Source organism: Sus scrofa, chromosome 17 (assembly GCF_000003025.6).
Source record: "Sus scrofa isolate TJ Tabasco breed Duroc chromosome 17, Sscrofa11.1, whole genome shotgun sequence".
In the NCBI taxonomy this organism is placed as follows: Eukaryota; Metazoa; Chordata; class Mammalia; order Artiodactyla; family Suidae; genus Sus; species Sus scrofa.
This window is the reverse complement of record NC_010459.5, coordinates 49,649,461-49,663,406: the sequence shown is the minus strand read 5'-3', so window position 1 is coordinate 49,663,406 and position 13,946 is coordinate 49,649,461. Positions and strand designations below refer to the sequence as shown.

The following is a 13,946-nucleotide window of genomic DNA, read 5'->3' as shown; positions in this document are numbered from 1 at the left end:
TGGAACTTTCATATGCTGCGGGCATAGCCAAAAAAAAAAAAAAAAAAAGAGAGAGAGAGAAAGAAAGACAGAAATAATTCTTCTAACCTCACAGAAACTCATCCCATTATCTGAAGTAAGATTCTTTCACCTTCTCTTTGACCCTAAATCCAACAGGGATTTGCCGGGGGGGAAAAAAAGGCAGCAGGCGCTTAGGCTTCCGTTTTAAATAGAAACCTTTATTTACAACCACATCCAACATGATCAACAAAGGAGTCATAGCGCATTACCCAACCATCTCATAAGTTATCCCATGTGGTTTGAAGTCTCTGCAGTGTAAAGAACAATTCAGATTTTTTAAAAGCAACATTTAATGTAAACTTGATTAAAAGTGAATTCATCTGCAATACTGTCAGTCAATTCCTGAGAATTTAAATATTGCTCTCAGAATGACATTTCCATCTTCTTCAAAATTCCCTATATTGTAAAGAGAGAAGAAGGAAGGAAAGAAAAAGAGAACGCCCTGCTCATGACTACACAACCTGCCCTGGAGCTGAACAGCAGCTCCCTTGCAGCAGGGGACACCATCTACCCAAGAGGTTTTACTCCTACGAATTCCCCACTTGTGAACAAATTCATGGCTTCTGCAAATAAAAAGGGAACTGGACAGGCATACGGGTAACTGGCAATCTAATCTGCTGACTTTCCAGCTACATCTACCTCTGGATCAGGGAACCTGTGGGACAGCAAGCCAACTGTGTTCTGGAGAACCCCACCCCTGTACATCCCCAACTCACCTTAGATATTAAATACTGATTAAGCAGTCCTGCTGATTGATATTTACACCTTTCCATCAAGACGCACAATTTAGAAAAGTGGCATCGTAATATGAACATTAACAATGGATTTCTATTTTGTTTTTTTTAAAGGAAGAAATGTATCTCCTTTTTATCATTTTGATCTTTACAAAATATATATATACATTTATATATCTTTGGATTCAGCAAAATAGGTACTGGAAATATCTCACATTCTAAAAGCAGATGAAAGGGTTACTCAATACTATTCACCCAACAGACACTAAGGTTTAAAAAAGTGGGGGGGGGGGGGAAGAGGTAGGCAGCAGGAATAGAAAGAGAATTATCCAAAAAAGGTAAAAGGGGAATACAGGTAAAAACAACAAATTATCTCAGAGACTGCATCTATTAAAATCAAAATCTTAAATTTGCACCAATAAAATGAACACGTAGAAAATATAAAAACTTATAATAAACTTCAGGATTTTTCCATATAAAAAGGAGGTGCTGCCTTCCAGTTAGCCTGGAGTCAGGAGTGACTGAGGAAAAGAACCACAAAACTGTTTTGTTTTTCATTAAGTTTTAAAGGTCAGGAAAGGTCAGAGCACCATTCTGTTTCTCCCCAAACACATGTGGCTTCAACAAGAAAGGTTAAGATAGACCTGACACGACTGTGTCTAAAAAGACAGAGGCTCCTCCTCAGCTCTGTGTGTCTCCAGATCAGAGGATGTGTTATCTGAAAAGTACAGGCCACTAGCACGGAAGGGGATGGATTTACAATCTTATTTTGACCCACGTGGGGAGGGTGGAGGGGCGTGTGAAACTCAGATCCACTCCAGTGGCAGTTCTAGAAATACAGGTTTCACTTATTCATAAGCAAGTCCAAAAAATTAAATGTTCTCACCTTCAGAGATACCTAGAAAGATTGGCTAAACGTGTAAAGAAATTTTTAACTGGCTCTCGGTTATTGCTAGGAAATGACACCAAGGCTAACAGACATTTGCAATTCACAGATGTTCCAAAAACCCAATTTCACTAGATTGTTCGAACATGATAAAGGAAACCAGTTAAAGGGAATTAAACTTGATTTTCTTCCCTATTCCCAACTGACAAAGGGCAGCAGCAGAGAAAAGAGAGGTGGCAGAGGAGAGAAGGAATGCAGAGGCGCCCAGTCAGACCGCAGTTCTCAGTCACATGAGACCGGCTGCGTGGAGACTGAGCTCCTTAAAGAAATAACCATGATGCTACTCTAATCCTGGGAGTGGTGAAAACATCACACTAGCAGAATGAGAGGACATCTGAACAGACACCAGAAACTATACATCAAGGATTCCAATCCCGAGATCTCAATGTGGAACTCAGGTCCTAGCAACCAAAACCTTAGGACACTTCTGAAATGGACTCGAAAAAATTCAATTAAAAAAATTTGTTTAAATGCTATGAATTACTATGTTTAATTAATGGACTGCTTAAAATCCAAGATTCTTTTCTGAAATCAAATTGATCTTTTATTCTTGATATCTCTTTTTTTAAAAGTTTATTTCCCTGTATCTATTCTTCCCCCCTCCACCCCCAAATTGACAAAGTGCTTAGTTCTGGTAGAGGAAGTTTTTTAAATTTTAAATGCCTAAATCTAAACAAATGATCTCCTTAAAAAGCATCTAGATGAAGAGACTGAGAAGAGCGAGCTTCGAAAGCTGGGAGTGAAGAAAAGCTGTGGACCACGGGCCCCTCCCCCCAAGCCACAAAATTCAGAGGATGACTCTTCTGTTTGTAGCCTCACCACGATGAACTTACTGAAATCCAACAAATGTTAAATATTTAGCTTCACAAACTCTGTAAAAATGAGTTGTTGTGACCTACAAAAAAGGTATTTACATATTTTACATAATACAATATCTTAAAGGTCATATTTACAAAAGAAAATCTATTCACAGAAACTCTGCGAAATTCTGATTCAGAATGCAGTACCTGGCCTTGGGTTTTCTGCAGTTTATTTTCAAAAAGCATTATTGCTCTACCATATAGGCAAAGGGTGACACCAGTACTTTCAACAACAACAGCAACAGCAACAACAGAGTTCTTGTCCAACGGATCGGACAAAAACCAGGACTGTGGTTCACCATCCTCAAGACCTCGACAATATTGCATTTATCCATTACTTTTAAATAAAGTGCACTCAGCTGCACGTTAGCATGTGAAAAACTGCTACTCCTGCAATTAAATACTGTCACTCATTGTCCCTTCTGCAAAGCCAATTGTCACCATGGACAGTTCCTGGAGGGGAAGTATTATAGGACATCAGGGGCAGATGAAAATTCTCTTCAGGAAAAAGGAGGACCAAGACTAGGGTCAGAGCAACTCAACCCTTTGATTAAAGGAGAACTCAGAAACGAAACGCCAACTCCACGGGACAGAACTACCACCTGGTCTTGACAAAAAAGTTTGGGGGCACGCTCTTCGCCCAATACTTGCAACTAAAGAAACCGACTTCTACGAAATCATCTACATTTTTCCCAAAGACTCTGGATAGCCAAGCAGGAAAAAGTGATACAGGAGAGTTTTGTGATCAGTAACTCTCCGTACCTCCAGAATCACATCCTGAAATGACAGAATGCCAAAAATATTTGTTTGAAACACCATGATACATAGAAGGAGGGGGAAATAGAAAAACAGACAGATACTACAATTCGGCCTAAAATCCAGTCCTGCTCAAATGACATTACTTAGAATACTCTTGGCAGAGATGAAAGCTGGTCCTTTCTTCAAAGCTGGGTGCCTAGAGCAAGGATTCTTTACTCCCGATAATCCTAGTGCAGTGTCATTTGTACAGTGATTTTCTTGGAGGTCCTGGTGTAGAGATGTCAGCAATATTTCTGTGGCAACCAGAAGAAACATGAGTAAAATACATGCTTTGCTCAACAGAAAAGAATTCATTATCTCTGTGCTGATGGCTTGCAATAGGGCTCTCTGGCTGACTGATTCAGTCCTTAGATTCCAGATTTTCAAAGGTATCAAATGGCCTAATGCCTTCAAATCAAAAGGTTTTTCTTTTGCTTTTTGTTTTTTAGGGCCGCACCCATGGCATATGGAGGTTCCCAGGCTAGGTGTCAAATCAGAACTGTAGCTGCTGGCCTACACCAAAGCAAAGCAGGATCTGAGCCACGTCTGTGATCTACACCACAGTTCATGCAATGCCAGATCCTTAACCCACTGAGCAAGGCCAGGGATTGAACCTGCGTCCTCATGGACACTGGTCAGATTCATTAACCTCTGAGCCATGACAGGAACTCCCAAACGATTTTTTAATGATTATATTTCTTTTTTTTTTTCTTTTTTTTTTTTCCTTTTTGCCTTTTCTAGGGCTGCTCCCGCAGCATATGGAGGTTCCCAGGCTAGGGGTCGAATCGGAGATGTAGCCACCGGCCTACACCAGAGCCATACAACGAGGGATCCAAGCCACATCTGCAACCTACACCACAGCTCATGGCAACACCAGATCCTTAACCCACTGAGCAAGGGCAGGGATCTAACCCGCAACCTCATGGTTCCTAGTTGGATTCGTCAACCACTGAGCCATGACGAGAACTCCGATTATATATTTTTCAAGTTATATATCCAAATTAAAAATCCATCGAGGACTTTAAGATCACAGGGGAGGCTTCGGTTTTCTCAGAAAACAGGAAAAGGTTTTAGGAAGGGAAAGAACAGACACCCCCGCCCCTCCTCATACCTGATCAGGACCCATGGGCATGCCGGTCATGGGCACGGAGTTCATGTTCATCTGCCCATGGGACCACTGCTGCCATTCATGTGCACCATACTGTACGCTGCAGGGTTCCCCTGGGGGGCAAACTGCTGCTGTGGAAAGGAGCTGTAAAGAAAGAGGGAGATTAGCTCCTGGGCCACTGTCATAACACAGAACACACATGCAGAGATGGCCACAACCTTGTCAGTGCTGCTGTACTGGAGCAGAGACCACCACAGGTGAGCAGACTGACAGCCTGCCTTCCATCAGTCACAGCCATGAGGACCGGTGTCCCTGCGGATGTGTGCAGCAGTCGGAAGCCTTCTCAAAACGGGGGAGCCAGATAACACCTGCTCTCTCCACCCTAACAGGCTTAGCTGAAAAATGCAAGAACTCCCTGAACTTTCGGCACGAGTATGTGAATGACTTTTAGGGTCCCTGCTCTTCACCTGTTCCTGGCCAGGGTTCCTGACGGCCAGCCCTTCATGTCCGAGGACTGGTACATGGGTGCGGTCTGAGGGTGCTGCATCATGGGGTTCTGGGAGGGACCCATTCTTGATGACATCATCGCATTGGAAGGGCTAGACACTCGACCAAAGGCTGGATCTGGTTGTTGTCCCATCCCTTGAAAAAAGAAAGAAGAAAAAGAAGTCATAATGCTCGAATGCTACCTCCTTGGAATATCGGCTTTCTAAGGTAACTTTAGGGTTTTTTTTTTAAAGATGGAAGGTGGTGCTAAAAAGGTGCTAAAATGATGCTGCCTGGCTGTAATTCTAGCTTCTCACCAAGGTGACAACTAGAGCAACAGACTCACTATGGAGAAGCACACTGTCTGGATGCCGCCTCCAAGGGCAGTTACTTCGGTGAGTTTTCTGAATAAAAGGTACACCAGATCACGCTACTCTTCACTCTACCGGAGTCTACTAGACTGGACACACTGGGCGGCAGGAGGGGGATGGACAGACCTGCTGAATCTGTCTTCCAAATTAAGATGTGGGGAACTGAAAAAATAAGACCTGGGGGGAAAAAAACCTCAACTACGACAGATCATCTGCCTTGATTACAATCACCTGTGCTCTCCAGTACACATTTTTGTTTGATGTTTTTAATTAATTTTGCTTCTCTTGTGCAGTAACAAGAGAGAGTAAACAGTATTTTATTTCTTTTGAGGGCTGCACTCATGGCATATGGAGGTTCCCAGGCTAGAGGTCGAATCCTAGAGCTACAGCTGCCGGCCTACGCCACAGCAAAAGGGTATCCGAGCTGCATCTGTGACCTACACCACAGCTCACGGCAACACCAGATCCCCAACCCACCGAGCGAGGCCAGGGATCGAACCCGAATCCTCACCAATACTAGTCGGATTCGTTTCTGCTGTGCCACAATGAGAACTCCTACAGTATTTGTTTTTAATATACAACAGATTTGGTGAATCTAATCTTACTTTGGGGAAGCCATTGTCACTGTCAAGTTTACCGTAATTTGGAGGATACGGAAACTGCTGGGGCGGAGCTTGGGGCATTGAAGGCCCGGCCAAGACCCCGTCCATGCTGGGGGAGGCAGTCACGTTAGGGGGTGGACTGAAGGCCTGCGTCTGCTGCTGCTGCTGCTGCTGCTGTTGCATCATCATCGCCACCCTCTGCTGCCGGAAGTGATGACTCAGCAACTCTCTGCTGCGCTGGGCAACCATCTGGGCGTTAAGGAAACCCTGCTGATACCCAGAAAGAACATGATTACACATGTAAATCACAAACCGGCCAATCTCATACATACAGGACCCCACAACACATGAGCTATCAGACAGAAAATAACACCCAAGGCCCTTCTTTAGAGTTACAAAAGAGGAAATACACAATTCTCATTGTGGTGAAGGCTTTCTGGCTGGGTGTGGTGTGCATGTTGGGGGAGCAGAACAGGGACCTGGACATTTCTGGGGTCTAGAAGATGAAAGGAGATGAGAAGTCAGGCTTTAACCTTGATAGAAAACATTCCTCAAAGTGAGAGAACATTTAGGAGTAGAATCTGAGGACTGACTTCAGAAATTATGAAATAAAACTACAAGAAGAAAAAAGGCAGGAATGAGAGTATGTTTAGGGAAGAAACAACAAGGGATTACAGTCAGATAAGCAGGAATCCACCCAAAAAGGGCTGGTAGTCTCTAAACCTGAGAGCAGAGGTGATGGTAAGGAGGTGACATGATCAACGTTAGGCTCTGCCAGCCGCAAAAGATCACCTCCAAAAAGCCAACATTTATCATCTTTTTGGAAAGCATCTTAGCTCAAGTTTATACAGAATGTCTGATTATCAAGAAAACATAAGGTATCAGACTTCCAAGGAGGCCTAGGACAGTGAAAACCCAGCATTTCACAGTTGTTGCTGATGCTGTTGTCTAACAATATTTCAAACCACAGCCAGGAGTTTCCAGGAAGTCATCTGCCCTGTGCGGATGAAGGAAACACCTAACTCGGTCTCCACCTTGGGCCAGAGGGACAGAAATTTAAGAGCATCCCTCTCACTATGGAAAACCAGTCATCTCGGGGTTTGTCACTGAGAGCAGGATTATGAATTATTTCTTTTCTTCTTAACACTTCTTATAATTTTAAAGTCTAACCAATAAGCAGCATGTGATTTCACAATCCAGGGACAGAGAAAAGTTTACAGATTTATTATTTTAAATTCCTAAAAAGTAAGTGGTAGCTGTTTCCACAACAATTGATCACTAAGGAAATTAATTTTAAAACCACAAACCAGTTTTTAATAAAAGAACCTCTCTTCCTCTGATTCTTTCTAGCCACCAGCAGGAGAGAAGAAGGAAAAGGAAAAATGATGGGACCACAGGATGGTTTCTTACAGAGGAAACTTGGAATCATGTACTCTATTTGTCCATCGTGGGCAAGCCCTGCGCAGGGCATCCAGCCATGAACACGGACAGACTTTTCTCACCTGGGAGCTGACCTGCGGCTGCATCATGGGCCTCATCACCGCAGCCCCACCAGCACTGGGGCTTTCCATTTTCATCTCAAGTGCTTGGCGGTTCTGATTCAAAAACTGGGGAGAGACAAGCTGGTTAGAATGCAAGTGGAATGAGCCCCAAATAGCCTGTGCACGTCCTCGGCAGCAGCCAGCGAGGTCACGGTATCTCGCTAAACCCATTAACCTGGTTAAGTCCCATCTAAGCTGAAGCAGTGCCCTTTCACATTTCAAAGACGTTTGTGCGGAGAAGCCCCTGGCTAGTATGTGAAGCTTTAATGTTCCGCATTAGGAGGAAGAGGGAAAGTGCAATTTCGTAGCCGAAAGAGTATCTTCAACAGAAGCTCAAAGCATTCATAAAGTCAGATTTTCTCTGGGATTATTTAGGCCACTGGGGAAATAACTTTAATTTGGTCAAAGTAACACTGGAAAAACTACTTTTTGTTACCTCTTCCTAGGTAATCGGCAGTGGGAAGAAATGGCAAAAAGCAAAATGATACCATGAACGCATGAACACATCTTTCCTGAGTACCTAAACTGCTTTTAGGAATATCATACACTAGAAGAGTCTCTAGCTCTCTGGATGCTAAATTCACTCATCTGCTTATATGGTCTAGCTCTCTCAAGTTCAAGAATGTAGCGCACTCACAATACAAACAATATAAATAAATACATTTTTAAAATTTGTTATGGGCCAACAGAACAATGGGAAAAATTATTAAGAGAGCTCAAGTTTTATCACACATGTAGGCAGCAGAGGTTCCTTAAAGAAAGCGTGCTCAAATCAGTAAGGTTTAAATAGCTGGCTAATATTAAGGACTTTTTAAAAAAACAGACATTATCTACCTCTAAGACCATGAAGCCATCAAGAAACACTCTTCTCCCCCAAGAGCAATCCTCTCTGACATGTTTTCCCCAGGCCAGGGATCAAATCTGCACCACAGCAAGGACCCAAGCCACAGCAGCAATAATGCTGGATCCTTAAACCGATGCACCACAGAGAACATCCTTCTCTGGCATTTTAAAATTAAAATAGTCTTAGAGAGGAGTTCCCACGGTGGTGTAACAGGATCAGCAGTGTCTCTGGAGCACTGGGTTGCAGGTTCGACCCCCAGCCTGGCACAGCAGTTTAAGGTATCGACAACTGCAGCTCAGATCTGATCCCTGGCCCAGGAGCTCCATATGCTGTATGGTAGCTTCCCCCCAAAAAAAAACATTCTTAGAGAAAGGTATCCAATTCTAATACAACCACTCCCAAGCAAGGAACCATCCATAGCAGAAAAAAAAAAAGGGAAAAAGGTTACACAGAATTAAAAACAAAAATAATTTCTTTAGTTGAGGAGCGAGTGGAGTGGCAAGAGCTCTGAGGAACACAGTCTGAAAACAAATTAAAGAGCAAGAGGCCAAAGGGAAAGCGGCTCTGGGCCAAAGCAAGAGCGTGTGACTGGTTACCTGCTGGCCCTGCAGCCTTTGCTGAAGCTGCATTCTGAGCTGCTTGGGGGTGTTTGTCCTGGGTCTCATGATGTTGGCTCTGGGGTGCATTCCTTGGAGAGGAAAACTGCCTTGCTGGTTCATCTGATTCATCATAGAGTTAAATGATGGTGATTGTCCCTGAAGATTAAAGCCTCCTTGCATTGGAGGCCCCTGTGCTGGATATGTCTGCCCATACAATGCTGCCTTCTGCTCCATCATTACTGCCGCTTCTTGGCCTTGGAAAGCATCCTGTTTGGGCTCCAAAGCTTGTCCCTAAATATCAAACATATAAATAAATGGTGAAGTACATGCAAAAGACCAAGAGAAATCAAATGCTCTGAAGAAGGTGAAAAATAACGTCAATATATGTGAACAACGATGTTTCAGAATTCCAAAAGCAAAATCAAGTTGTCTGAAGTTCCACAAGAACAGAAACCATCCCCTATCTTCTAATGGCTACGTCCTAGTGCTTACCTTGCACAGGGTTTCACATTCAAATATCTTCTGGGCCAAATATCTACAGTGTATTGAGTAACTGGACAAATACTATTTGTTTCAGATAAGATTTCTGGACCAACAAAGACCTCCCATGCCAAGTGTAAAATAAATCAATTAAAATCACTATGATCACAGAATTTCCACTGTGGCTCAGCAATAATGAACCCAACTAGTATCCATGAGTTGGTTAAGGATCTATGATCACAGAATTTCCATTGTGGCTCAGCAATAATGAACCCAACTAGTATCCATGAGTTGGTTAAGGATCCAGTGTTGCCGTGAGCTGTGGTGTAGGTTGCAGACTCAGCTCGGATCCCAAGTTGCTATGGCTGTGGTATAGGCCAGAAGCTTCAGCTCTGATTCAACCCCTAGCCTGGGAACTTCCATATGCCTTGGGTGCAGCCCTAAAAAGACCAAAAAAAAAAAAAAAAAAAAAAAAAAATTTAAAAACTAAAATCACCATGATCAATTAATTCTCATGAAACCTGTACAAGAATGTTTTTGAAAGTGGCAAGAGGCAAGTTTAGTAGAGACAGGTTAATCAGCAACAGCCCACCCAGGGAGTTCCCGTCCTGGTGCAGTAGAAACAAATCCAATTAGGAACCATGAGGTTGCGGGTTCGATCCCTAACCTCAATCAGTGGGTTAAGGATCTGGCGTTGCCGTGAGCTGTGGTGTGGTCGCAGATGCGGCTCAGATATGGCACTGCTGTGACTCTTCATTGCATAGGCTGGCCGCTGCAGCTCTGATTCAAACCATGTTTGTGCATGCACGGGCATGTCCACACACGCGCGCACAAACACACACACTCTCTCTCTTTCATACATCCATGGCATTGCTACCTACTTGATTTACAAGTTCAGGAATGCCCAGAGCTCTGTCAATTTCTTCCAAGCCTGTGGCATCTGTATTGCTCAAGAGTGTGTGCAGCTGGTCCAACAATGCTCTTTCATCACTCTGGCCTTCCAGGTTAGAAGGTGGCCCAAGGAGATCATCCAGGGAGTTCCTAAGAAGTGGCCTAAAAAGAAACGTGCAATCAATTTCAATGGTGCTTTTTCCTCTTTAAGGGAAAAAAAAAAAAAGATCAAAGTAACCACGCGCAGTATTTTTTTTTCCTTTTACGGCCACATCTGCAGCATATGGAAGTTCCTGGGCTAGGGGTCAAATCGGGCTGCAGCTGTCAGCCTATGCCACAGTTTGTGGCAACACTAGATCCTTAACCAACTGAGCAAGGTCAGGGATCGAACCCACATCCTCACAGATATTATGTCAGTTCTTACCCTGCTGAGCCATAACAGGAACTCCTGTGCATAATATTTTTAATATGCAAACACTACAAGTATAAATAATAAACTAACAGAGTAGCAGAGAAGAGTAAATGGCATCAATTTAAGACCCACAATTTTAAACCTCACCGGTCGTCTTCAACAACCGTTATCTAGCTTACAACTCCCAATCCCACCACCAAAATGTAACTGCCAGACCGCTCAGCATTTGGAGGATAGCAGAGGTTCAGGAGGGATGGAAGAAGAATGTGTTTTCAAGACCCTCCAAGAATAGAAGTGATAGTAGTTAGGATACTTTAAGTTGGAGAAATCAACAAAGGAACAGAAAAAAAATGCTGAACTCAGCCCAAGGATCTACCAACTTATTTAAAACAAAACAAAACAAACCTGCATTATGCATGGCTCACAGAGTTCATGTACGGACAAGTATAATACAAACCTCATACACCCACAGAAATGCCCCTTTTTCCAACACATTACAGGGGCCTGGGGCTAGACATTTATCCAGCCTCAAAAAAATTCTGTGATGAAACAGTTTGTTCTCTACTGGGTAGAATGGCACTCAAGTTAATAAACTCACGTAGTTACACCGATGTCTACTCAATAGATCTATTCATTTTTCTTTGCTAATTTATTGCAGAATTCAAGTTACAGTTGACATTGACAGGTAGCCTCTTTCATGCAAATGTTACTGACCCAACTAAAAAAACGAAATACAGACATAATCCACAACCTTTCTTTTGCACAAGTCAAACAGTGCTATAGTTCACTTTCACTTTCATCCCTGAAATGTTTTAAATACTTTTAGAAGTAAAATCCATCCAGCAAAAAATAAAATAAATAATTTTAGAAAAAAATTATCCAATTTCTGGAACTTCCACTGCAGTGCAACAGAATCAGTGGCATCTCTGGAGCACCAAGACACAGGTTTGATCCCCGCCCAGCACAGTGGGTTAAGGATTCGGTGTTGCTGCACCTGCAGCATAGGAGGCACCTGCAGCTGGGATTTGATTCCTGGCCTGGCAACTCCCTTAGGCCATGGGATGGCCAATAAATAAATTAATAAATAATAACAATAAATGAAGTTTCCACAAAACTGAGGCTCACCCTCTGAGGAGCATTTATCTTGTCCAACTAGTGCTAATTTATCGGCCTCCTTCTCATGGGGAGGACTCTGACCTTACGGAGATCACCACCACGCGGAGGCTCTCAGGTGTGACCACCCAACAGACCTGCAGCTGAGCAAAAGGGTTCTGCCACCCCACTCCCAAAAGTGCCACTGCCTGCTGCCTTGAGCTCATTTTTCACACACAGACGGCAACTGATAATTACAGAGAGTTTATCTCGTTCTCTTTCAGGTTTGTTGCTGTGCTCTAACCCTTTTCTAGATAATCCAATGCTTACATTTTCTACAGAGTCACTTAATAAAGCCCCACCTATTTTGAGTCCCATGAGGGCCTTGTTCCATAGACAACATGCCATCTGGCCAGGAACCAGGTTGGTTCGATGGTGCTCCTTGGCCATAAGGACCGACCCCCATTCCCACGGGAATCTCACCAGGCCCTGCAGGAGCAAAAAGAAAGGGTACATTTTCAAATAAGCCAATGACAAAAGTTACCCTAAAACATCTAGTCTTTTTATGAAGTGGATGCTTACGCATTTGAAGCATCTGCTGCTGCTGCTGTTGCTGCTGCTGCAACACTGGTCTCGCACCTGGGATGCTATTGGACCGAAGAGGCATGGTGGGCATGGAGCCACCCACTGCAGGTCTGGGCAGAGAGGCGTTAAAATCCGTTCCTGGTCTTCCCATCGAGTTTGGATTCATAGGCTCCATTCGGCTGGCCTTTGAGTTAGGTAAGCCCCAGTCTCCTGAGGAAGGAGTCTGATTCACAGCCACGTTTCTGTTGGGTCCACCTAAAGCAGAAATGATTAGGTATTGTCCATGTTGGAATGAAATTCTTCTTACAACCCTTGACAAAAGAGTGTTTTGTCATCCTAAGAATAGGGCTAGCCACCTAATGAGACATTTTTGATAGGCTAGTATAGGCATGCCTTCTTTTTATTGTGCTTCACAGATACTTTTTTTTTTTACTACACATTGAAGGTTTACTGGCAACTCTGTACTGTCAGATGATGGTGAGCATTACTTAGCAACAAAGTTTTTCAATTAAGGTATGTACAATATTTTTAGACATAATGCTACTGAATACTTAACAGACCAGGATATAAACATAACTTTTTTTTTTTTCTTTTTGTCTTTTTGCCTTTTCTTGAGCCGCTCCTGCGGCATATGGAGGTTCCCAGGCTAGGGGTCAAATTGGAGCTGTAGCCACCGGCCTACACCAGAGCCACAGCAACACGGGATCCGAGCTGCGTCTGCAACCCGAACCACAGCTCACGGCAACGCCAGACCTTAACCCACTGAGCAAGGGCAGGGATCGAACCCGCAACCTCATGGTTCCTAGTCGGATTCGTTAACCACTGAGCCACGACGGGAACTCCTAAACATAACTTTCATATGCACTGAGAAACCAAAAACTTCATGTGACTTGTTGCATTATTTGCTTTATTGTGGTGATCTGGAATGGAACCTGCAGTATCTGATGTACACCTGTACTGCCAGGCCTGTGTTAGAAAATGTCTTGGACCAAAATCCTCAAGAGTTTAAATCACCAAGACATAGAATAAATCAAGGATACTCATGATAGAAACATGCTGTTTTTCTATAATTGCAGTTATTTAAATGGCTTAAGTGTTTTTAATTTGCTTTTCCCAAAAGAATTCGTTTTTCTTTTTAAAGCTGCTCCTGCAGCATATGGAAATGCCCAGGCTAGGGGTCAAATCAGAGCTGCAGCTGCCAGCCTAGACCAAAGCCACAGCAATGCCAGATCCAAGCTGCACCTGCCACCTATGCTGAAGCTTGAGATAACGCTGGGTCCTTAACCCACTGAGCGAGACCAGGGATCGAACCCACATCCTCACAGACACTATGTCGGGTTCTTAACTCACTGAGCCACAACAGGAACTCCAACCCAAAAGAACTTTTCATCGTAAGTATTAATTAAAAGTAACATACCCATAGCTGAGCCATAATTTTCCTGACCATCCATCATTCTTGGATTGCCACCCATCAGGGGCTGCTTTGTTAACATGGGGAAAGCACTGATATTCTTTACTGAAGGATTTGAGCCAACGA

At 43.4% G+C, this 13,946-nt stretch overlaps 1 protein-coding gene across 1 annotated transcript in view; it reads right to left on the bottom strand.

Annotated features, from left to right (window-relative positions):
* NCOA3 (nuclear receptor coactivator 3) overlaps window positions 2,936-13,946 on the bottom strand; it is a 132,197-nt gene continuing 121,186 nt past the window's right edge. The window contains 11 exon segments of the mRNA NM_001114276.1: window positions 2,936-3,652; window positions 4,510-4,563; window positions 4,566-4,650; window positions 4,974-5,148; window positions 6,001-6,232; window positions 7,468-7,572; window positions 8,947-9,240; window positions 10,311-10,482; window positions 12,187-12,313; window positions 12,407-12,664; window positions 13,827-13,944. Of these exon segments, the coding sequence (NP_001107748.1) occupies window positions 3,641-3,652; window positions 4,510-4,563; window positions 4,566-4,650; window positions 4,974-5,148; window positions 6,001-6,232; window positions 7,468-7,572; window positions 8,947-9,240; window positions 10,311-10,482; window positions 12,187-12,313; window positions 12,407-12,664; window positions 13,827-13,944 (1,632 nt within the window). The 3' untranslated portion in view covers window positions 2,936-3,640.